Below are 25,538 nucleotides of genomic sequence, written 5' to 3' on the forward strand. Positions count from 1 at the left end.
AAGCTGACTCCCCACTGAGCAGGGAGCCTAACATGCGGCTTCATCCCAGGACCCTGGGATCACGACCTGAGCTGAAGGCAGATGCTTAACTGACTGAGCCACCCAGATGTCCCATAGTACTATTTAATTAAACATTCGAAAGCTGCTTAGAGAAACAGGTACAAAGAAGATAGAAAAATGCCAGACCACCCCAGAAAGCAAACATGCACTTTGATTCTTCAAATCACACTAGAGACAGATATAAGTGACAAGAAGTAGACTCTCCCTTCTCCCCTCCTGTAGCTTCAGGATACCAATAGATGTCTAGCATGATACAAAGTGGCCACATTATTTCTTTTGCTTTTTCCCACTTAAACAGATGTAGCCTCAACCTACGGAAGTGTGGCAATATTTTCTCTCCAACAATAGAACCCGAAATAGACGTCCCCTGAGGCTACCAAATAAAGGCATTGCCTTAGTTTTCTGACAAAAAGAAGAAAAAGATTCACTGAAGAAAAAGGAGAGCAACAAAGGGTGAATCCTTCCCAGCCCAGCCTGGGGCTGGGGGCAGGAGAGATGAAAGCACCACCTGCCTGCACTGTCCCTGTGACAGCCCGTGGAGCTAAGTCACAATCACAGACCTCTGAAATTGACCAGGGCTCTTCCCTTCTGACCCACCGATGGAAACAGAAGTCAGGAGAAAGCGTGCATTTGCACATCCCAGCACAGAGCAGGCCACTCAAGAAACACTTGCTGCCAAGTGGGTGATGAATCTGCTGAAAACGGACAAAGCCACAGCTCTCTGTACAAGCACTTCCTTTCCAACCAGCTTCCCATGAACACCACCTATCAAGTCTGATAACAAACGCTGTTGAATCTATTTTTAGAATACTGAAGGCAAAGAACACCTCCCCCCAAAAAATTTTTAAGTAGGCAGGAAGAAAAGGAAAATTCACACTCCTCATCACAACTTCCAAACGGAGAAAGGAGCCATCATGTGACCAAACCCAGAATGCGAAAATACCAGGTAACACCTAGAGGTGTAGTAACATTTTTTAGAAAGTAGAACACTATGATTAAGAACAAGACAGAAAGAGAAGGTAATATGTGTATATATAAGAATTAGTGTAAAGCGTAAAGAAGAAATATTTTTACAAAATGGAATACAGCTTTAGGGAGTAATTTTGCAGCCTGATGTTAAAAGTTGCTTTATTAATAATATATTTGCTATTGGATCTTTACTTAGAATGCTATAGAGAAACTTGATAAACTTCACAAGAAATATACAAAACCGGGGTGCCTGGGTGGCCCAGTCGTTAAGCATCTGCCTTCGGCTCAGGTCATGATCCCAGGGTCCTGGGATAGAGTCCCACATCGGGCGCCCTGCTCAGCGGGAAGCCTGCTTCTCCCTCTCCCACTCCCCCTACTTGTGTTCCCTCTCTCACTGCCTCTCTGTCAAATAAATAAATAAAATTTAAATATATATATATACAAAACCTACATGAAAGAAATTATAAAACTTTATTGAGGGTCAAAAAGAAAGACCTCATTTAAAATGAAGAGATATCACTATTTCTGTAGGGAAAGATATTTTAAAATGCTAAAATTGTGAGGATTGAGATTTTATCTTTGTACTTCACTCTCTAGTTTTTCCACATTGAGTACACTATTTCCCTATTTACAAATTATTTAGTTTTAAATGGGAACTGTAAAAACCTTGACAATGCTTTTAAGTCGGCCTTTTCATTTCGTATTTGAAGAGGTGGAGAGGGAAAGAAGGTGCGGGAGGGATTGAGGAGGGACATCTCAAACCACCCACTGGTGTCATTTAGATGGCACCCAGGTATGCCCCGCCCCTGGGACCAGTGCACAGATTTCCCACTGGTGGGGTGGCCATCCACAGGGTCAGAATCACATGAAACGGCTGTGTCTGTATGTCACCCTAACAGGCCTGGAAAATGCCAGCCTTCTGCCCAAGCCTTTGTCAGGGATGGCACAGTTCAGGAGAACATGAGGAAAGGGGCACATGGGAGAAGCCAGATGCGGGCTAATGTGGAAGGGGTGTTTAGAGGGGGTGAGAACAGGGAGGGAAAGAGATGGAAGTAGTATGGCCTAGGTGGGGGAGTGGGGAGGACAGCAGGGGAGGGGAGAAGGGGACAGGTAGAGAGTAAGGCGTTCTGTAGAGGAAGGGGTGAGATTGAGGGGGAGAGGAGAGAGGAAGGGGGAAGTGAGTGGACAGTGGGGGGAGTGTACTACCAGGGACTAGGTGGGTTGGGTGTGTGAGAAGGGGGAGGTAAGCATGTGGAAAGGGGAAGGGTAAGAGTGGGTGGCAGGCAGGTGGGGTGGGGGGAGGGAGTGTTTGGAGCATGACGGGGCAGGTGCCTTAAAGGCCCCAAGAAGGTCCCAGGTGCTCCATGGTGGGAGATCAGGCCGGTGAGCCAGGCAGGTGCAGGTACAAGACTTGCTACTCTGGCGCAGAAGGGTTGCATGCCTTGCAAACTCAGCACCCCAGCCTGGACAGGACACTGCTGCTGGAACAGAGGGACAGGCCTTCCAACCACCCAAGCTGGGGCATGGGGGCTGTGGGGGCTCCACTGCAGACCAGCTATCCAGCAGTCACCTGGTCCCACCAGGCTCATCAACCAGGTTAGAATCATAAAGAAGTGGGTGGACTCCTATTGCAGGGCCAAACAAGAGGTCCAGAAGCCAGTCAATCACCAACCAACAAGACAAGGGCAATGCCCAAGGATCCTCTAAAATGCCTCCTGCCCCCTCCACCTTGTAGGCACCCCAACAGGGCTGCTTCAAAATGAAACATTCTTCCAGGACAAGTGTCACTTAAAGTCTATAATGAAGCTAAGAAATGGGGTAGATGCAGCCTTGGGGTTCCTTCAGGTCCCTCTACACCACCATGGAGTACCAGACTAAGAACTGGCACAGGTCACATAATCACCCTCTGCCTCAGTTTCCCCATCTATAAAATGGGGAGATTATCCTCTCCCATGCTTCACTGCAAAACAGTAGCATTATCAAAATAGGTCACGCCTCACACTGCATTTCTGCACCTGCAGCAGTGGTGGAAGTGGGGGGCGGGCTTTCATCACTTTGAGAGCCTAGGACAGAAATTTGGTCTTTTAAATAATTAAGATGCACTGGGAGTAAGGATAGCAAGGAAACAGGATAAAATTTTATAAAAATAAATTTAAGAAAAAAACTAAGAGGAAGAACAGAACTAAGATCCTGATTCGGCTACATGCGAGTTTCAAGGAGAACCACCATTTCTGGTCCCTTATCATTCACTAGTAACCATTTCCACAAGGACTGTCATTGGCCCCTGACAGCGTCAGATTAATGTGATTCTTTCACTTCATTCCAACGGAGCCATCCTACCCCTTCAATTTTCTGTTGCTGGTATAACACAGCTGTCACTCACATTTTTAAAAATAAACAAACAGGGGTACCTGGGTGGCTCAGTCAGTTAAGTGTCCGGCTCTTGGTTTTGGCTCAGGTCATGATCTCAGGGTGGTGGGATCGAGTCTGTGTTAAGCTCCCCACTAAGTAGGGAGTCTACTTGGGATTCTCTCTCTCCCTCTCCCTCTGCTCCTCCCGCCCTGCGTGTACTCTCTCTCTAAATGAAAAAAATAAATCTTTAAAAATAGATAAATAAATAAACGAAACTCAGCTCACTTACATTACATATGTCAACTGAATTCTAACTTAGAAACAGCTTGCTTGTTTTTCAGAAAGAGTATAAAAATGTTCAAAGATACTAAGAATAAAATTTCAAGGTCTCACCACCCTATCAAAATTGTTTTCATTTTCCAAGATGTTCAGACTCTTTCTGAAAAAGACTATGATAAGGGGAGTTCAAGTGGTTGTTGCTGCTGCTTTATGGCACTTACTTATTTTGGTTAGAAAAATAGAAAGCTTAACCAAAAACTCAAAGAAACTCATGGATTAACTTGAAATTCACTCCTTGCCCTTCTGTATGAAATGGAGAGAAAGAACACCTTGGCCTACCCTCCGGGGAACACCTGTTTGCCTGTTGTCACTGACCTTCCTACATGAGGACAGGCCCTCCCCACACATCACTTTCTCACACCTATACCTGGAAATATTCTTTTTCCCAGGTGGCTCGCAAATGAAGCTATCATCTGTTTAAAGAAATTCTGTCAATTCCTCATAGTGTTTTCTTTTTTTTTTTTTTTTAAGATTTTATTTATTTATTTGACAGAGATAGAGACAGCCAGCGAGAGAGGGAACACAAGCAGGGGGAGTAGGAGAGGAAGAAGCAGGCTCATAGCAGAGGAGCCCGATGTGGGGCTCGATCCCATAACGCCGGGATCACGCCCTGAGCCGAAGGCAGACGCTCAACCGCTGTGCCACCCAGGTGCCCCTCATAGTGTTTTCTAAAAAAGTATTATCACCTGCAAGGTATAAGAGAACACAGTCGCTCCATGCTGTAAGTGCATGAAAATGAAACAGCAGGGTTAGATAACTGTCCCCAAGCCACAGAATGAGCCGAATGAAGGCAGATGAAATTGCCCTTCTCCAAAAAGGGCCAACCCTGAATCATTCCTCCCACACGTACCCTGCAGGAGCTCCTAAAACCCAAACATTTGTAGAATATAAAGCAAGAAAAAAAGGGGAGGAGTAGGCATTAATATGGATTCAACGCATATGGAGAATCTGGCAACCAGTCCTGCCTGTTAAACATCTACTCATGAACGCTCTTTGACATCACAACAACCAGGCTCTCAATATCCTGGCCTACACAGCAGTACCACACACCAGGCCTAAAACCTGCCAGCACATCTACACAAGGTAGGGGGATGCCTGCAGCAGAATGCAACAGCCAGGCTAGGTTGGCCGCCCTCAAATGTAAAGCTAATTCTATCTGGCCCTGCCCTAATGCTTGCATATCGTGAAATATGTTCATCGAAATCTCTACCTTCTCATGCTGCATGAATTTGGATCGAATGTTTACTCAGCTCACTGAATGAAGTTTATGTGGGGGCAGACTTCAAATGCTGCCGTTCCGGACCAGAAGGACCCGCTCCTTGCACCATCACCTCCGTGCCCGTGGTCATGCTGCCACCTCTGCCTTCAACCCTCCTGTCCAAATCCTCTCCATCCTCTGAAGTACCAACCCCGGCCTTGAGGGCACCCCTATTCCTTCCCAGTCCCTAGTCTCAATGCTCTCGTCAAATACCTTGGCCAGTTTCTTAAGAACGACGTGGGGAAATAGGAAAACTGTTGAAAATAAAGATTCCTAGGTCCTAAAATCTGTTTCTGCCCTCAGAACACCTCTAACACCAAATGTGTTGGTTTTTTCCACACTAAAAACCAATTCTCCAACTCTCTGGACACTCACTTGTGTGGGTGTCCAACAATTCAATTCAAGTCCCACACTAACAACCTAGAGTTAGGACAGACCCAAGTTAAGGGCTCAGTCCCACAAGGCTGCCCCCACTTCGGACACCAATCACAAGTCCCTATACTTCTGATGAAGTAGCTACAAACTGGGCGTTCTCATGACACACCCCCCCCCCACCCCGTTGTTGGGTTTGATAATTTGCTAGAATGGCTCCTGGAACTCAGGCAAACAGTTTACTTACATGTACTGGTTCATTATAAAGGATACAGCCCAGAAGCAGCCAAGTGGAAGAGATGCCCAGGGCAAGGTATGGGGAGCGGACTAGAGCTTCCATGTCCTCTCTGGGATACTGCCCTCCCAATGCCCCCTTGAGGTCAACAACTGGGGAGCGCTACAAATCCCACTGTTCAACTTCAAGAGCTCAAGTTCCACACCCCATTCTCTTCCTGGAGGTGGGCGGGTGGGGCTGAAGTGCCAACCCTCTGTGCACAGGGCTGGTCCTTCTCGTGACCGGCCCCATCCTGGCTACCTAGGAGCCCAACCTACATCACTTCATTGGCATCAACTCAAGTGTGACCAAAGAGGTGCTCTCATGAGCAACAAAAGACACTCCTATCACTCAGGAAATCCCAAGAGGTTTAGGACCTTTGTGCCAACAGGTGACAAAGACCAAATATATTTTTCTCCACACCACACCAGGCATGAGAAAATAATCACCATTTACTTCACAGAGAACAGTTAACACATTTATAAAGAGTTCTTAAAAGTCAGTGGAAAAGAGGGGGTGCCTGGCTGGCTCAGTGGGAGGAGGATGTGACTCTGGACCTCGGCGTTGTGAGTTCAAGCCCCATGTTGGGTGTGGAGACTACTTAAAAAAAAATGAGTGGAAAAAAGAACCAACAACTCAATAGAAAAATGAGCAAACCCATAAACAGTTCTCAGATGCTTCATAACACTCCCAATAAGAGAAACGCGAATTAAAACGAGGAGATGCCATTTTTCAGACTGTTGAAAATGCAAACATTTGCCCATAGCCTCTGCTGGGGAGGCTGAGAGAACCAGCTGCTCGCGGCCCTGGTGGGGGCGTGTGCACGAGTTTCTGCGCTGCAGCAGTCTTTGCGACCGCAGCACATCTGACATCACTGTAACGCCTTCCATAGGAGACAGGTGCGTGTGCACGGAGTATCAGGCAGCCGCGCAACAGTGCGGGGGCATCAGTGTGCATCCACACCGAGCACTCGCTCTCCAGGAAAGGGAGGCAAAGAGTCTGCAAGGATGCTACCTGCTGGGTAAACACCCACCGTAAGGGCACACGTCCACACAGACACGTGCCAACATTTGCAGCAAGATGGATAAAACACACTGAAAGGGTGCAGAAGGCATGAGATGTCCCCAAGAGGCAGCTAATTTTTTAGGTACTTTGACTTTTGAACCATGTATATGGTTAAAATACTTTATCAGAAAGAAGAAAACGGGGGCGCCTGGGTGGCACAGCGGTTAAGCGTCTGCCTTCGGCTCAGGGTGTGATCCCAGTGTTCTGGGATAGAGCTCCACATCAGGCTCCTCCACTATGAGCCTGCTTCTTCCTCTCCCACTCCCCCTGTTTGTGTTCCCTCTCTCGCTGGCTGTCTCTATCTCTGTTGAATAAATAAATAAAATCTTAAAAAAAAAAAAAGAAGAAGAAAACGGAACACAAACCAAGAAATGAACCTGACTTGTATCAGGTATTTAAAAAAATCATCACAAGTAGCTTTTTAACACAATACTCCAACTGCACATCCTCAGTGGGACATATTGGGAGGACAAAAAGTACAAAGAAATCCTGAATTTGGTTAAGTTTGTTGTTGGTATGGTACTGACATAGTAATTCTGAAACCGTTCTGTCTGTACAGTGGTAGAGAGCCAATGACTTTTTATCGATATCAGAAATGAGATTTTTACAGTGGGGGAGAAAGGACACAGCAATATGGAACGGGGGAAGGTAAGGCAGAAACCTGTTAAGATTTAAACCGGTAGTATGGGCATAAACTCATTATTGGAAAAAGTGTGTACGTTTCCTGGCTGTGTCCCCTGAAAGAGAAGGGAGCAAGGACACCTCGATGGCAGTGCACACGGCCAGGGTGCAGGCTCTGATTCCTTAACAATGTTCCCCAGTGAAAGGAAGCAGGACTCCTTCAAGAAATAGAAAGAGCAAGATGAGCCTGGAAATCTGGAGAGCAAGGAAGTGCCCAAAGACTCAAAGAATCTATGAGTCCACAAAGATTTTTTTAAAACGGGGGAGAGAGGTGAATTGATTGGTGACGCCTCCCCCAAAATATGTCCACATCCTAATCCCTGGAACTTTGAATGGGATCTCCCTTGGAAAGGAGTCCTTAAAAGATATAATTAAGGATCCTGAGACAAAAAGTTCACCCTAGATTATCCAGTTGGGCCCTAAATCCAGTGTCAAGTGTCCGGATAAGGGACACAGAGATGTGACAGACAGAAGGCAATGTGACCACCCACAGAGACAGATGGCAGGATGCACCCACAGGCCCAAATATCTGGAGGCTCGAAGGACCTTCTGAGGGCCAGCGGCCTTGCAAGCACCTTGATTTCAGGCCTCTGGCCTCCAAACTGTGAGATAATACACTCCTATGTGAAAGTCACCTAGTTTGCGGCAATTTCTTACAGTAGGCACAGGAAACTACCATCGAAAGCGAGAGATGAACGAGGGAGGCAAGTTCTTTCCAGAAGAACACGTGTTTATAAACACAGAAGGGCTTATAGAATCAGAAAATCACCACTTTGGATTTCCCAACGTAAAAAGTGATCCAGGCGAGGACTGCCCATGGACACTGAATGCACTGGCTGGACAAGAAGATACTCAGAGTCCCCAATAACCGGGACTGTGTACAGGGAAAGGGCAGCTTTACAATGAAATGCGGTGACGGCCAGCCCTTCCAGGCGTCCAACGTATGATGAAGGGTGCGACAACCCTGACGGAATGCAAATCAACAAACCCTATTATAAAAAATGTCCAGCTGAATTTAATTGTAAGGAAACAATCGGATAAACACAGAATGCAAGACGTTTTACAGGACAACTGGCCTGGGCTTTTTTTAAAAGGTAAGTGTTATGAAAAATCAAAAAAAAATTAGAGACCTAACAGCCAAATGCAGCATATAAACCTTGACTGATCCTACAGTTAAAAACAAAACAAAACAGGAAAGGCTATCAAAGACGTGGACGGTACAATTGGGGGAAATTCAAACATGGACTGTATGTTAGACAATACTGTTTACGTTAATTTTTAGGGTATGAGATTATACAGAAGATGCTTTTAGTCTTAGGAGGTCTACGTTCAAGTATTTAAAGGTGAAGCAATATTATGTCTGCAACTTTCAAATATTTCAACAAAAAATGTATACATTAAGAAAAAAAGAACAAATGTGGAAACAAAGAACAGCTGGTAAATCTGGGCAGAGGAGTATTTGGGTGTTGACTGAATTATTCTTTCAACAGAAAGAATAGAAAATAGGTGTGGAAATTCTTACAATAAAACGTTGAGGGCGCCAAACAATTTCAAAGTGCCCCTCCCCAACCCCCAAGGAGGGACAGGAGGAAGATTCCCAGGCTTCTGCCTGGTGGGTTTCAGGACCATCCTGAGAACCTGCATGCAACAAGCCAGAGCTGATGCTCGCGCTCAGGTGAATCTGGAACGAGTACCTGGACTGTTTGCTTGTTTTCCCCCTACCTTTTCTCCCTGGAGTCCGCTGGCATCACGATGCTAACTCCCTGTGTCTCCCTGGCAGCAGGCCAGTGGATGTTTACTGAGGGAATTCACGAGGACAGTCCCCTAGCCACGTGGGGCTGATTAGCTTAAGGGCAAAAGTATTCTAAGGGAAGCCCAACTCAGACAAGGCTGAAGTCTCTTCCATAAATGCAAACACCATGCTTCTATATGGTTTTCAGCGTTTCATTTAGTGGCTTTCCTCTCCAGTGGAGTAAGAGCAACAGGACAGGAAGTACCACAAATGTAGTGTCATTACCGCGAGATCCATGATACACCAAATGAATATTACAGGACATCACAACACTACATTTCAAGAGCTGAAGGTGAAAATAATGGCTCCTAAACTCACTACAACATCAGCAAGTAAACTTATTTTTCATTCTTGCTTAAGATCTGAGCCTAGGTAGATGGGTAAAGGGGAACAGAACGAGGCTAGAAGTTGAAAGGAGGATGAGGCAGGAAGCAGGGAAGGCCGGGCCACACCCCAGGTGTCAGGAATAGTCATGCCTGATGCATCCCAAAATGGGGTGACAAAGCCACTGAGACGGAGGGTCTGACTCTCAAGTCTGTCTAAACAACAGGGATGAGTGGCAGCTCCACTCCCTGCCCTGGCAGAAGATGGGCAGACCTATCCTGGGAAGGGGGTCTCGGACTGGGGAGCCCAAGTCCACCTGGGATGATGATCAAAGTACTGCTGGGACCCGAAGCCCTGTCCCCCCTGGGCCCCCAAGACACAGGCACCTCCCTGTCTGGCAGAAGCCTGGCAGAGCCTTGTCGCCAGAGCTCAGAGCCCAGAGGACAGACCTACAGTACTCCTCCCAAACAGGAGCAGACAACTTAGGGCCACCAGAAAGCCAAGGGAAGCCTCGCACAAGAAAAGTGGGAAGGGACCCGGAGGGAACAGACTCCTCAGTGAGAAAGAGCAAACAAAACTTCCAAGAAGAGACTATAACCATGAAATGAAGACCATATTTTTTTTAGTTCTTTTTTAAATCCAGAAGAAAAAAAGACTCTTAAAATGAAAAACGTTAGGGGCGCCTGGGTGGCACAGTGTTTAAGCGTCTGCCTTCGGCTCAGGGCGTGATCCCGGCGTTCTGGGATTGAGCCCCACATCAGGCTCCTCCGCTATGAGCCTGTTTCTTCCTCTCCCACTCCCCCTGCTTGTGTTCCCTCTCTCGCTGGCGGTCTCTATCTCTGTCAAATAAATAAAAATAAATAAAAAATCTTTAAAAAAAAAAATGAAAAACGTTAGCAAAAGTAAATTTTTTAAAAAATCACTAGAAGCATTAAAATACAAAGCAAAAGTTTCCAAAAAGTAGAGCAAAACCTTTAAAAAGGGGGGAAAATAGGAAATAAAAGGACTAAAACTGGCAATGCTACATCAGCATAATAATATTCCAGAGAGAGAAAACATAGATTGGAGGATAGGAAACAACCAAAGAATCATTTAAGAAAATCCCCGGAACTGAAACGGAAGAGTTTCTGGGTTGCCAGCACGCGGTGCACAGAGGCATGCAAGGCGGGCCAGGCGCCCCTGGGACCACAGGGGACAGGTCGGTCAGGGCAGGCTCTGCTGAATGGCAGCAAGAGAAGCCCCAGACCTGACGAGACTTAAAAACAAAGATGCATTCTTCAAGTTCATGTCACTCTAAGGGAGTGGGAGATGGGAGGGGGGAGGGGCTGCACACAGAGTGCCATCACCTTAAATGATGCCAGTTATCACACCAGAGGGTAGGCAACATGTTCACGACCACTCACTGGGTCCAGAAGTGAAGCAGGGATTTCCCCCCACCCCACCTCCACTGCTGGGCATGGTGACTGCCGGAGGCCGTGGGGCTCTAGAAAGCTGGAAATGTGTGGTTGACGATGACTATTATGGGCCATAAGAAGATCCTGCAATCTTCCAGAAGGAAAACACAAGTCCCATGGAAAGGGACAGACCTGAAACAACTTGTCAATACTAGAAGCCAGAAAGTAATGGAACCATTCCTGAAAAGTTCTGAAGGAAACTTGTTCTAGAATTCTACATTATCAATTTATCAATTAAAGGTGAAGAAAGACACTTATGACAGTCTTGAGATTCTCCTCCAATGCGTGTTCAAGTGAAATAAGCAAGGGGAAGTCGGGGGACAGGACGTCTGTGATGGGCAGGGCAGGTCCGAAGGCTCTGGGGGCCCTTCTTGAGGAAGGTTTCCTGTCAAGAGGTCCTGCTGCTCCTGAACATCTTGGGGAAAGACGCAAACAACTGAGAAAGCGTTTGGAGTTGAATCAGAAATAGTACATAGAAAAGAAAGAAAGAAAGAAAGAAAGAAAGAAAGAAAGAAAGAAAGAAAGGAGGGAGGGAGGGAGGGAGGGAGGGAGGGAGGGAGGGAGGAAGGAAGGAAGGAAGGAAGGAAGAAAGAAAGAGGAAAGAAAAGAAAAGAAAAGAAAAAGAAAAAGAAAGGAAAGGGAAAGGAAAGAAAAGTCAATGATTAGCTCCAGGGAAAACAAAGTCGCGCACAGCATGGCTCACTAGCAATCAGAACAGCATTTAGTCATACACATATATACTAAATGTTGATCTCAAAATTACACCACATCTACATGGGAGATGGTGAACATGGCGGGGGCGGGGAGCGCAGCTTAAGAGAATAAACAATCATCTTCCAAAGAATAAAGTCACTAGGTGATACCTACAAATGACAAATCAGAAAGCATATCATTCTATGGCACAAAGAAATACCAGAGTTAAGCGCTCGCTTCTGAGTGGGGGAAAATAGAGGCAGGGACTCTGTTTTGCCTAACAAACCCCACAGAGGCTATTGACTTTTCAAACTATTTGCATGTTAAAAAACACTAAAGGTAATTCCAGTTTAGCCTCTGCCTGGGGAGCCTCTGCCTAATAGGCTGGCATGATTTTCAGTCAGACCTCTGAGATCTTCCAAAGAGCTAATAGCACTGATCCAAGTGCTACGAGGGCTGAAACACTTAAGAGACAATCCCTGTCCTCAAGGATTGGGAATTTTATTGAGCAGAAAACACAGGCACGTGCAGTGTAAGGTGGCACAGGCTCACTCCCCTAGGCATGGTCCAGAATGTTCACTGAGAGCAGCAAGGGAGACTCTGGTCCAAGTAGGCAAAAAAAACAAAACAAAACAAAACAAACAAAAAAAACCTTTGAGAAAGATCCAACTGGAATAAGAAAGCCTAGCAGAACTTGAGAGAGGAACAGGCAGTGCACTTCCAGAACAAGGACTGGCTAGCTGTGACGGTGTGTGTTAAGTGGGAGTGTGGACGGTTATTTCAAAAAGATTTCACTCCTAACAGGGAGGGCAAGATTGTCAATGGGCTCCCTGTTGACTCACATTTTCAGTGTCCTAGGACACTACCAATCAGAAGCCCAGTAACATTTTTCCTGCACTGTCTCAGATATACCATCCCTGCTCATTAGTAACACTGATTCACCCTATTCTTGAGCCCCTAATAACTAAAATCACACATTTTATAAGCTGGCCCAAGGCCTCTCCCAAGCTGGCCCACTCTGGCCCCTGTCTGCTGGCCAGCCTCATTGCTGTACCTTGTTTTCATGCTCCAAGAACACTACCCTTCTTTGCATTCCTATAGCACTCCCTGTTCCTGGCTACCACAGGACCTCTGCACATGCTGTTCTTTCTAGAACACATTCCCTCCTAGACCTCCTGATTCTACACATCCTTCAATTCTCAGCGAGAGCCTCAATTCCTCATGGAAATAAATGCCCCTGATCACTCTAACTCAGGAGTCCCTGTCATAAGCTCTCATGCATTCCTCTCCTTCATATCAGTTTGTAAATTAACCCTCATTGGTGTGATTATCTAATTCTTGGCCTCTTTACCTTCTAGGCCAGTGGTCCCCAGATCACAGCAACAGCTTCCCAGGTGAAGCTATGAGAAAGGCACATCCCAGACCTGCTCAATCAAAAACTTGAGGTGGGAGGCAAAAATCTAATTTGAAAACCCTCAGAGCAATTCTGATGCACACTCCAGTTTGAGAACCACTGCTCTAGGCGCCAAGATGGCACTTCTAGGCGTCCCCTGACACCAAGCACTGTCACAGAAAACGGTAAGGACTTGGCAGGATTTCCTGGTGGACTGGATGGTGAAAAACTTCCCATGGCTCCCTAGATCCCCTTTTATTAATTCTAAACACCTCTGTCCAACTTTAGAAGTTCTATAATCGACACTGAGCCTGCTGCAGACTGGGTCCTCCCCCAGCTCCCTGGCCTTTTTGGGTTCAAAACTTGGCTCTCTATTGTTTGTCACCTCTGTAATCATCCATAAATGTTACTAGTTTTTCTTGTTCTTTATTTCCTCACCTCTAAAATAAGAATAACCATAGTATTTCCTAAGATTGTTGAGGTAAATAAGCCAGTGCCACTCATGCCTGCACATACATGTAAACACTCAGCAAATTTAGGTATTATTATTTCATAACAATAATTATGCAATTTTAAGTGATCTTTCCCCTGGGTCTCAGCTTTCTTACTCAAGATTGACCACAAGCACTTAAGAGTAGCTTTCTCCCTTTCAAACCACTCACATCTAACACCCATCCCTGGCTTGAAACTGTCTAGGATCTAAGAGCCCAGCTGGAGCTTTCTCTGCTCCACCTCCTGGAACAGCTGGGCTGTGCTGGACAGTCTGGGTCTGAATAACACATGTCTTCCTAGAGCTCAACTGAAGTCACTTTCTCAAGTCCCCTGCCACTTCTGGAATCAGATCTTCGTAACTCAACCAGTTAGCAGGTTGTTTCATTTAAGAGTGTATCTGGTGGCTAGGACTCAAACGGAGCTCACGCTGGGAGCTATTTCTAGTCCAACTGTGGTAGTTAGCAAAGTATTAATAGCAACAATTAAAATATATTCCCATCGAATAGATCTTTAAAAAAAGAAAAAAAGCAAGCAAGCAAAGGACCGTTTCTGCCTCTAAGAAGACAAGGGTCTACCACCTGCCTGCGAAGTGCCGCTCCTGCCTTGTCTCAGGCAGAGGCTGGGAGTCATGACAGACACGAGAACCTTACACACCGTACACAGCAAAACGCCGCCCCGGGTTTCCCGGCGCTGCGCCTTCCCACTGGGCCGACCCGCCGCGTTCCGGGGACCCCGCGCACTCGGACGTCTGGGTGAGGCCACGGCCAGCGGGGGCCAGCAACACTTGGCTCCCCAACAGTTAAATGCTGAGTAATTTTCCTGCGGAGCAAACAGTCGAAGCGGGGGCTCTGCCAACGGCAACAGTATTTTTATCCTACTTAACCAACACAGAGGCACGGCCGCGGCTGTCCCTAGGGTGTCCTCGCGCGGCACGCTCGGGAATCGCCGGCTGGACCCTCGCCGGCTGCCGGGGCGACGTGGACAGCAGTCCCACGCGTCGGGGCGGGGGGGACCGAGGCAGCGGGCTGGGGCCGCGCGCGCGAGGTCGGCCGAGGCCGGAGGCGTCTTGGCGAGCGGGACCCAGCTGTCCCAGAGCCGCGGGGCAAGGACCCGCCCGGCCGCCCAGTCTCCGCGCGGGGCCTAAGCGCCCGAGGGTCTGCGCCCAAGTTGGCCAACTGCTTTGCCGCAGGAGCAGAAAGGCGGAGACCGGTCCGCAGCCCCCGAAATGGGGTGAAAGCCGGGAGCGCAGGTCCCGCCCCATGCCGGACGGGAGACCGGGCAGCAGGGCCGCCCAGGGCCGCACGCAGCCCGCCGGCCCCGGCCCCGCCGCCACGGCGCCCAGGAATGAATGGGGCTCCCCGCCGGCCCCAGGCGCGAACTCACAGGCTACGTAGGCGAGCAGCGCGATACCCAGCAGCAGCTTCATCCTCCTGCGGTTGACGGCAGACACGAGGCGCATGAGCGCCTTGCTCACCATCCCCAGGAGCCGCGCGGGTCCAGGGCCCTGCCGCGCGGGGCCGCCTGCTGCACAATGCGCGGCGGCAGGGACGGCGGTGGTGGCAGCGGCAACGGCGGCAGCGGCGGCAGCGGCGGCGGCGGCCCGGGAGAGCCCCGCCCCCTGCCTCCGGCCCGCGCGGTCCCGCCCCCGCGCGCCGAGTTTCCTGCTAGCGACACCACCGCGCACGCGCGACTCCTCCCTCGCCCCGCCTCCTCCTTCGCCCTCCCAACGCCCCGCCCCTCCGCCCCCTCTCCCCGCAGGCGCAATTGCCGCGCTAGCGCCTCAGTTTTCGAAGAATGTGGCTGCGAGCCGGGGCGGGGCGGGCGCGGCGCATGCGCCAGCCGGCTTGTTTTCCCCCGAGGTGCAGTTGGGGTTCTGTACCTAAAAGGAGCGTCACCTAACCGACGGCGGGACCGCGGTCTACAGGTTTCCGAGCCCAGCCCAGCGGGTGGCAAGCGGTGGGCACTCATCTGTAGCGATGAAAAGAAATATTTATGCTAAATTTAGCCATGTCTTTGAAGTTCTTTGAACGCCTCTTTCAGAAAGTTGACCAGTTCTGTGGGCTGTTGTGTTGCTTCAGTTACAATAGCGGCAGCGAAAATTATTCTCTAAACACTGAAGTCAAAACCCGATGCGTTGTTTTTTTTCTCTGCTATGATGGACTGGGATGTCTTTCTTCTAAAAATAGTTTGTTATTATTATGAAAACGTAGTGCTGGTGGTATAGAATTAGGACAAACCAGGAAAAGGAAGGGATGAAACCGCGCTTTGTCTCCGCCTGGAGAAAAACACCGAACATGTCAGCACATGCGTTTTCATTCCAAGCTTTTTGTTGAGTGTATAGTCAAGTAGTTAGGGAGGTGAACTGCGGTAGTGTACAGATTGGTGGCTGAATGTATTGATTCCATAAACATTTATTGAATGCCAGCTGCAGACAAGGACGTGTGTCAGAGAGTACACAGATACCAGAGGCTTGTCGTCGGAGCCACGGAAAGCTGGTCCCGACGGAGAAGAAAAGATGGTACGCAAAGACCTGTGATGCCAAGTCAAGTGAGACCCAGAAAATGTTGGGGAGCTACTGGCTCGAAGTGCTGATACTCAGCCACAGGGAGAAATCAGAGGAGCCAGCAGCATCTCTGGAGTGCCAGGTCATTTTGCCAAAATCAAATACTTTGTGTTAGCTTTATTAGAAATCTCCAAGAATAATACACAACTAGCAGTAAGTCAAAGCAGTCATATGTTACAGCCTTGAAACTACACAGAGCAAATGCTGTGATTGTGTGATTCAAATCCAACCTTCCCCCCCATCCCTGGTCTCTGCCAGTGACTCGCTGAGAATCACTGAATGGGAGGAAACATGCTGAGCAGTTTTGCCACGGCAAGAGCCATTCTGCTGTCATGCTGCCCACAGATGGAGTGGCCTACTTTCAAGAAGCCGAGATCCCAGACTGAAGTATCAAAGGAAGCTGCTGGATGATACTTCCTTTACTTTGTTTGGAGGCAGAGAGAGCCCTACCGTGGGAACCAGAAGCCTAGGTTCCCACATAGGCAGCGTTTCCAGAGCCCACCTGTGAGCCTGGAACAAATCGCTTTTTGCCTGTGAATCTTAGTTTACCTATCGTTAACATTTTGGTTGGGTTCGATCTATGACTGTTGCACTCAAGTGCCTGGAGCAGGCAGGGCTCTGGGCTCCTCTGATTCTCTGAACCTGTGAGTTTTAGATTAAAGGTGAGAAGCAGAGATGCGAGAAAAGATTTTGTTGACACTTGCCCTACTGGGAAAATCAGATTGAAGCTATAAGTAGATTTCAAGCATATTCGGTTGTAGGTAGGATTTAGTTGATAGGTATCTATCAATTCAAACAGGACCACATTGTGAAATACACGCTATTTCTGTACAAAACTAAATCGCATTCCTAGTTGAGCATTTTTTCTGCTACCATATACCATTGCCATGTTCTTCTGCCCCACTGGAGTATTTGGAAATGTCATCAGCGGATGCAGGTAAAATGCTGCTGCTGCCATCATTACCACCAAGAAAGCTGTTGGTGGCCAGGGACCCTGACTACCAGCGCAACCAAAGCCAGAATTGGGAAGTATGCATTGTGCCCAGTGGAGGTGTGAAGGCGTGAGGGAAAGGAGGCGCCAAAGAGGCCCTCCAAACTCATCAAAGATACCAGGGGCTTGAGTCTGTCATTCCTTCTGCCCCTCTTCTCTGTTTTCTTTTGTCCATTTCCAACCCGCCCACCTCCACTTACCCCAACAGGTCTGGGCTCACGTCCCCACCCCCACCTTGCCCTTGCTAGCAAGGACTTCATTCTTTATGGATATGTTAACAAGAATATTTTTGAGCAGTTACTAGTTCCAAAGGGTGATTAAAAACTGAATCATAATATGGCTGCTAAAAACCTAAGAAGGGCAGGAAACAACATTCATTACACCTCTATCACGGGCCAGGGACTTTGACGCCAGATGCTTTGACCTGTGGGCTCTTGTTATTCTTGTAACAGCCCAATGGCATAGGGGCGCTGTTGCTGCTGCTGTGTTTCATAGAGGAGAGACAGAGCCCTGGGAGTTTAGGCAGTAGTAGCTGAGGGCCTGGGAATGGGGTTTTAGCCCAGGCCTTGTAGGCCAGGAGAATGACCACATACATTTGCAGAAACAACTGTAATTCCTAGTAGCAAGTGGTGAGTGCGGTGGGACAGGCGCTGTGGAAGGCTAAGGCATTTCACCAGACGCACTGCTCCTAGGAAGTTCGGGGCACCGAGTCCGCAGGTACACGCTCACCAAAGTTGAGGTGCAGCAGCTGCAGCGCGAGTGTTTATACCACGGCAATGAGGCTATAAACCAGGGCTTTTTTTTTTTTTTTCCTCCCCTTTAACCAGCACACCTCTGTGTCCAGGTGAGAACAGTGAGAGGAAGGTTTGGCAGAATAGGAACTGCGTGAGCGGAATTTGAAAGCATGGTGAGATTTTTACTCACGCACTTTGAGCGGGGTCTCCCTCGGTAAATAGCAAGGGCAGGAGCGCTGGGGAGGGAGAGGATCCCAGAGGGCACAGTGGGGAGGTTTGGTCGGCTGAAGGGGCAGAGATTGAGAAGAGAAGGTACAGATGTTGGAAAGGAAGGATTCTGGAAGGCCTTGAGGCTTAGTACAAACCAAGAGTGCGTCAGGCCCTGGTCAAGGGTCACTTTCTTTCCTGGCGACTTACCGGTCACTTCCACCTCCATCTGTACTTGGGGTCTCGGTTCTGCTCTGCGGGGGCTGAGGGTGCGTGCACTACATTGTCCAGTCGCTGGCAGGAGCTGCCCCTCGGAGGTCCTGGTCGAAAACCGGCAGGAAGAGACGGCTTCTGCTTCTGGCTCCCAAGGGTGGCCATTGCTAGTGATTGCTGGAAGTTTCGAGCATTAGCTGTTTGCTAGCAAAGGTGGGTGATTCCAGACCCCAGCAGTCCAGAGCATCTTGTCGGAGAATCAAGGCTTGTCTTCTGGGTGATTCCAGGGCTGACCATCCAGGGCCATTCACCGCTTCTCATCTCTGGGTATCACTCCATTCTTTCTTATTCCTCCAAAATCTCTCTTCTTTATCTTCTTAAGCCTTCCAACAGCTTTGTCACCAATCTCCTGTATTACATTCCTTCTGTTTGAAATACTTAGAATAGTTTTCGGGACTAGACATTGGCGAACACATCTTCCGCAAATACCTTAGCGGGTCTGAGGTTTAATCTGGAGCTGCTTGTCGTGAAGCTCTCCTCCATGCCATGCCAGCTCTGCCAGAGGCCACTGCTAGTTTCCTGCTGGGCGCTGACCCTGATGCCTGCCTTGGAGTCCCTTTTTAGAGGACATTACCACCACGGGTCTCAGGAGACGGACAGGCGGGAGGTAGGTCTCCATACCCTATCGCTTTGTTTCCCACCCCACTGTCGCACCAGCATGAATGAGTACACTAGACCTTCCGTCAGGTTTGGGGATGCAGGAGGGTTTAATATGCCAGCCATGTGAACAATTTGAAATTGCATATCTAACATTCCCATTCCTAGGAGTCTTTTTAAAAAATACACCTTATTTTTTTGAATAGCTTTATGCTTCAAAAAATAACAGCTTTAGACTTGCAGAAAAATTGAGAAGGTAATACAGGGCATTCCCAGGCACCCATTTTCCAGTGTCGTTGACGTTTGGCATTCACATAGGATTTATGTCCCTTCATGTCAAGGCTTCATACTGTCAACATGATTTGTGACAGCCTGATGTTGGCCTTGCTCTCCTGGCTAAGGTGTGTTTGTCAGGTTCCTCCACTGCACAGCTACTCTTTGTCCCCTTCCCATTCCGTCCTCTTTGCAAGAAAGCCGCCCTGCACAGCCTACACATGCGAAGTGGGGACTTACACGCCACCTCCTCGAGGGAGTCGTAGCTCTATAAGTTATTTGGAATTCTTCATTAAGGAAGTTTTGTCTCATCGAACCCATTCATAAATACCTAATTATTCAATTATCCAATCCATCATCCTTACTTTCTGGCATGCAAGTGTTCCAGGTTCATATTGTGTATTTCCGGCCCCGGTCCCAGAATGCATTTCTACTGATGTCTCCAACTCCAATCCATTGCGACGTGGATTCCTCTAGCCTCCTCCCTTGCTCCTCCCAGCGAGAAACCTGGCTCCTGCCATCCACCGTCTGTTTGCTTCATCATCTGGTTACAATACTCCCGTACAGCAGTGTCACCTAAGAGTTCTTTGACTGCTGCAGCACTGGGGATGGCCATCTGTGCAGTCTTCCGTCCCTTCCCCCCTACACACACACATAGACACACACATGCACCCCTGTCTTCTCCTCTCTCCTCTGCCCTTCCCCCCATGCCCAGGCCCCCCATCTCACCCCAACCCTGGAATTCCTGTTTATCTTTACGCAGTACACTTTGTGTCCCCTTGTTCAGTCCATACCCCAGTTGCCTCCCCTTCCATCTTTCTAAGCAAATACAGTTCCCTTTCTATGAAATACTCTAGTGTCACCCTAAAATATCCTCCCAAGCCCGATCAGGCTCAGGGATTGGTCTTTAGTCTGTAGGCACTGGGTGTGACTGCACCCCCCCCCCCAGGGCAGCAGCACCCGTTGTCCAGCAGCTCTCCTGGCAGCAGGGACCAGAGTAGGAACAGTCACGGGAGGTGCACAACAGCCCAGGTTGACAGGAGCAGGAACCCACCAGATGTCATGGTGGAAAGGGGGTGGAGATAAATTTGAGGGCTATTTCAGAAGTAGAACGGTGGAAGCTCTAGTTGATTGTAGAGGTCAAAGGGGAGAAAAATTAATCACGTAAGACTCTCATGTCGTATGCCAGGGTGATAGGTTTTCGTGAGGTGTTACTCAGTGAAGACTGAAAGTGTTTTTCCTGGCAGGTGTTTGCATTTTAATGAGACTCCTGGTCTAGAATTCAGAATTGGCAAGGAGGTTTCAAATGCATGCCAACTGCAGTAGCAATGTAGGGGTTGCCTGAAGCAGGAGTTAGGAAGGGCTCGTGCGTCCAGACGCAGCAGGAGATGTGCTGTCCTGGGAGTGCTGCCTGCGTGGTTGGCAGGGCCTGGGAGACCCAGGGCTCTTTTGGTTGTCCTGGTTCTATCTTCAAGTTTCCTTCTAGCTCAGGGATTTTTTTGGTGAATTATAAGTACTAAAAACTATCATTGGAGGAGATTATTTTGAGCAAAGCCTCCATATCATATCCTGCAGGTAGCATCGCTGTCTAGTGTAAAGGCAGTCCTCCATTCCAGACTTGAATAACCAAGGAGCTGGAAGACAGCATAATGAGTTCCTGAAAACTGACCTAGGACTTTGGTCAGAACACTGTTTCCTATAAGGCAACAGTGAACTAATCAGTTACTTCAGGATTACATATCAGCCACTAATCCATGCTTTTCAGATCTTCTGATACTTTACATACTAGGGATGAAAGCTTAAAATGAGAAATTTTAGGCACAAAGAGTGGTCAGGAGAGAAAATTCTCTGTGTATGTATGTGTGCATATGTAAGCAAGCACCTGCATGGGATCTTCAGAAGCAGAGAATGCAAAATGTGGCATTCTCACGAGAAGCAGAAAAAGGCTTTTCTTTCTCAATACACCTTACTTCTATCTGGCAGGAAGTTGTCATAGTAAATATATAAATCTATGTTGTCTGTGATATTGTGAGTTTAATCAGTACACAACCTGCACAACTGTATGTGGTATACATGACCAAGAGTGGGGTGAGATGTCGTGACGCAGCAAGAAGGTAGGGGAGAAGACAGTAACAAAATGGCTTCCCAGGGTGCCTGGGTGGCTCAGTTGGTTGAATGACCGACTCTTGATATCCGCTCAGGTCATGATCTCGGAGTCATGGGATTGAGCCCTGCACTGGGCTCCGTGCTCAGTGTGGAGACTGCTTGTCCCTCTCCCTCTGCTCCTCCCCCTGCTTCCCCCCTCTCTCTCAAATACATAAATAAAATCTTAAAAAAGAAAATGGCCTCCGTGTAAGCATATGAAGCCATGGAATTATAACAATGAGACCTGCTCTGGCTGGGTTTTCTGGTGCACAACTGATTATCACTTAGTGAAGCATTTCAAGCAGGCAAGCAACTGATGCATGAAATACACACGTGAAATAGTCCGCATCCTCACGTCCTCCACTCGTACTTCACTGACTGGACCCCGAGTTAATGACAGCAGCACAGGAAGTTGGGACGGGACAGAATTAAGTCAAGCAGAGGACGAGGTAAGCCGCCATGACAGCACTTGTGATTTTAAAGTAACAGAACTCAGAACATGGGTGTGAAGATAGTTCTACGGACATTTTGAAGAGGTATAATTTTGAAGGACAACATACATTTAGACATACATTAAAAAAAAATCAGTTACTTCATGTCACACTTCATGTGCAGCTTTCTGATTGCTTTTCAATTCCCAACATCAGGAAAAGGCAGAGACCTCGCGGGGGTAGCAGATCTCCATCATAAGGTAATGTCAGAACTCCAGACTGAGATGGGGAATTTTTCAATGTTAATGGGACAACGAAAGTGTTTTGGCAGAATAAAACCCAGAGTGGGAAGGGAGAGCAAGCAGAAGATTCAGTACAAATAGATGTCAGTTTATTTCATTTTAAAGGTTGGTAAGCCTTGTTTCATCTACAGGTTCAAGGTGAAGCATTAAGCAGTGATAACATAGCAACTGAAGAAATTGCCAGAAGCCATCCTCTCTTCAGATACCAGGGTCCCAAATGTTGGATTTGCTTAAGGGAGATGTTCACTGGAAAAGAACTTCAAAAGAGACATCCCTAGGTGAATTGCTAAATAAAATTAAAATGAAGTAACACTACCTAGATGTTCGTCAATGAATGAATACACAAAATATAGTATGCATGCAATGGAATGTTATTCAGTCTTGACAAGGGAGGAAATTCTGACACAGGCTACAACTTGGAGGAAGCTTGAGTATGATATTGTGCTAAGTAGTGAAATAAGCCAGTCACAAAAGGACAAGCACCACATGGTTCCACTCGTACAAGGAACCTAGAGTCGACACATTGATAGAGACGGAAAGTAGAGTGGTGGCTGCCAGAAAGTGAGGCAGAGCATGAGAATGGGGAGTCATATTTAATGGGTCATTAGGACAGATGAATAGTTCTGGGAATGGATGGGGGCGATGGTTGCACAACAATATGAAAGCCCTTAATGCCCCCAACCTATATGCTTAAAAATGGTTAAAAGGGTAAATTTCATGTTATGTGTATTTTACCACAACAACAAAAAAAGAAGATCACTCCTACTTTCCATCCTCACTTGAAAAATGATAAGAATCTGAATGTCATGAACTTGTAACTACGTAACAGAAATGTGGCTTTTCTGGTTTGGTTATTCTCTCCCGGTACAATAAATGTATTCTTACAGTTAAAAAAAAATAACACTAAAGTACCCACCAAGACCCTTTCAAAGATGTCTGTCAAAGTCTCCCTAAGGAAATCCTTCTGATTTATCTTATCAAATAGAGGTGGTTATTTGCTTTGTGATTTGCTGAAATTAAAGGAATGTCATGAGTACAAAGAAGCATGAGCCTTGTAGAGTGGCCCGTAACACTGCATACACAATTTGTGTGAGCTCTTAGAAGTTCCATCTAGTTGGCTCGAGAAGTCTTCTGAAGCTTTATAGAACATAAAGCTTGGTGTGTCTGATTGCATTGTGGTCCCTGTTGTGAGCCGTTCAGCATCTGACCCTTCCTTTATCCTCACAGCAACATTCTTTCTTTGAAAAAAAAAAAAGAGAGAGAGAAAGAGAGAGACAGGACATATTACTGTGACGTGTGCATGTTGTCCCCAAAATAAAATGAGTCATAGGCATTGGTGACAGCTTGGAGCACTCAAGGATTTTTCTGATGCCCATACTCTTATGTCCCCTTCTGCTGAGAAGAGAGATGTATTCATGCGAGGTATCGTGAGAAAGCGTGGTAAGTCTCCTTTAGCAACTTAGACTAATGCTTCCTGTAACAGAGAGCTCCGCGTTACCCTGCCACAGGATGGCTAGCAGCCACACCGTGGACGAGGACGAGAGGGCACAGTATTTCATGTTTAAAGTCAAATGATTTTGGGGCACCTGGGTGGCACAGCGGTTAAGCGTCTGCCCTTCGGCTCAGGGCGTGATCCTGGCATTCTGGGATCGAGCCCCACATCAGGCTCCTCCGCTATGAGCCTGCTTCTTCCTCTCCCGCTCCCCTTGCTTGTGTTCCCTCTCTCGCTGGCTGTCTCTGTCTCTGTCGAATAAGTAAATAAAATCTTTAGAAAAAAAAATAAAGTGAAATGATTTTGACTGATGCGGCTCTGATCATGGTACTTAGCCTCCATCTGTAGAATGTGTTCACTAGTACCTACCTTTCAGGGTTGCTGAGAGGGTTGGAGATAGTATGTGTAAGACCGGACAGTGCCTGCCACGGCAAGCACACTCCATTAACACCAGTCACTCTTGCTTTTATCAGTGCTGTCTTTGTTAGACGGTTTGCTCGGCAGAGCTGGCTCTTACAACAATAAATGTGCATTGGCAAAAAGTGTGCTTCCTCAAAACTTTGATACGAATGCTGGACGGAGAGCATCAATAATTAGCAATAGCATTATTGGTTGATTTCAATAAAATCCTTCACATCTGGACTTGTTAGCGCTTTGAACTTTTCTGATCATTTCCTCCCTATTTTTCACATTCTCAGGAACAGAAACGTCATGCGGAAAATGTGGTCTTAAGGCATGCTGACAATTGCCTTCGCTAAGGGAGGAAAAAGGAGGTATCTATTTTTACATGTGTTAAATCACCTTGTAGAGAACGTCACAAACAGCAGATGTTGCAAAAATGCAGGTCGTGACTTAGCAATAGGGGCCACAAGGAAGTCGGTCATCAAGACAAGTGTCACACTAACCCTCCTCATCCCTGAGGCAGTTTTTCATCAGATTAGGATTATGGAGCCCTCAGGTATGTTATTATTATTACTCTTAACAGCTGTGTCTCTCTCAACATTTGAAAAGCAAATGTTTTCACCCAATCCAGGGCTGCTGGTGGTCGATAAACTCAGTAGTACTGTTAGAACAGTTACATTTGCAAATGACAAAATCGAACCTTGTCTGTCTGCAAAAGGAGGAGGCTGGAATTATTCACAAAATCAAGGAAAGGACAATAAAAACTGAGGCCTTCGGGCCTAGAGTTGGGAGTTCGATAGTTGTCTCTCTCTACTTATATCTCTACCACACTCACACGGACACGCACACTTAGGCACACACACTCAAATTCTCTTATCCTAGATGACATCACCCCTAAAGAAAGGAAACATGGTCCCGAGGAGTTCTAGGATTGCTGTACAGGGTCAACAAGCTACACCCTGCTGACCTCCTGCCTTTGTATAGCCTACACGCCAAGAATGGTTTTACATTTTAAATAGTTAAAAACAGGGGCGCCTGGGTGGCACAGTTGTTAAGCGTCTGCCTTCAGCTCAGGGCGTGATCCCGGCGTTGTGGGATCCAGCCCCACATCAGGCTCCTCCGCTATGAGCCTGCTTCTTCCTCTCCCACTCCCCCCGCTTGTGTTCCCTCTCTTGCTGGCTATCTCTCTCTGTGTCGAATAAATAAATAAAATCTTTAAAAAAAATATAGTTAAAAACAATCAAAACGAGAGTACTATTTTGTGACATGAAAATTACATGAAATGTACACCTCTGTGTCTGTCAAGTTCTTTTGGAGCATAAACATATTCATTTGGTTGCACTGGCACCACAGGCAAAGTTGAGTAGGCATAGCAGAGACCATGTAGGACACTCGTCATTTTAAACATTGCCCCGCACACCACACACGGCAGTGACACAGTTGTGACTCGACAGCATTCAATTGCCATTGATTCCAGTAGATCATGACATCTTGAGTTTTACTACCAGTGCATACACATGCCAAAATACAAAAAAGAAGAGAAAAGTGGGCATCAAACATCTGCTTTTAAGGCACAGGAAAATGCAGATGACTTTACTAGATTAGACGGC

General features: G+C 47.3%; 1 protein-coding gene across 2 annotated transcripts in view; it reads right to left on the bottom strand.

The window, feature by feature from the left end:
- Nucleotides 1-15,108, bottom strand: part of UXS1 (UDP-glucuronate decarboxylase 1) — a 99,089-nt gene extending 83,981 nt beyond the window's left edge. For both annotated transcript variants that reach the window (XM_040623668.1, XM_040623667.1), the window contains exon 1: nucleotides 14,902-15,108. In XM_040623668.1, coding sequence (XP_040479602.1) covers nucleotides 14,902-14,995 — 94 coding nt within the window. In that variant the 5' untranslated portion in view covers nucleotides 14,996-15,108. The remainder of the gene's footprint in view (nucleotides 1-14,901) is intronic.
- Between the last annotated feature and the right edge of the window lie 10,430 nt (nucleotides 15,109-25,538).

Source organism: Ursus maritimus, unplaced genomic scaffold (assembly GCF_017311325.1).
Source record: "Ursus maritimus isolate PB19 unplaced genomic scaffold, ASM1731132v1 scaffold_6, whole genome shotgun sequence".
NCBI classification, from domain to species: domain Eukaryota; kingdom Metazoa; phylum Chordata; class Mammalia; order Carnivora; family Ursidae; genus Ursus; species Ursus maritimus.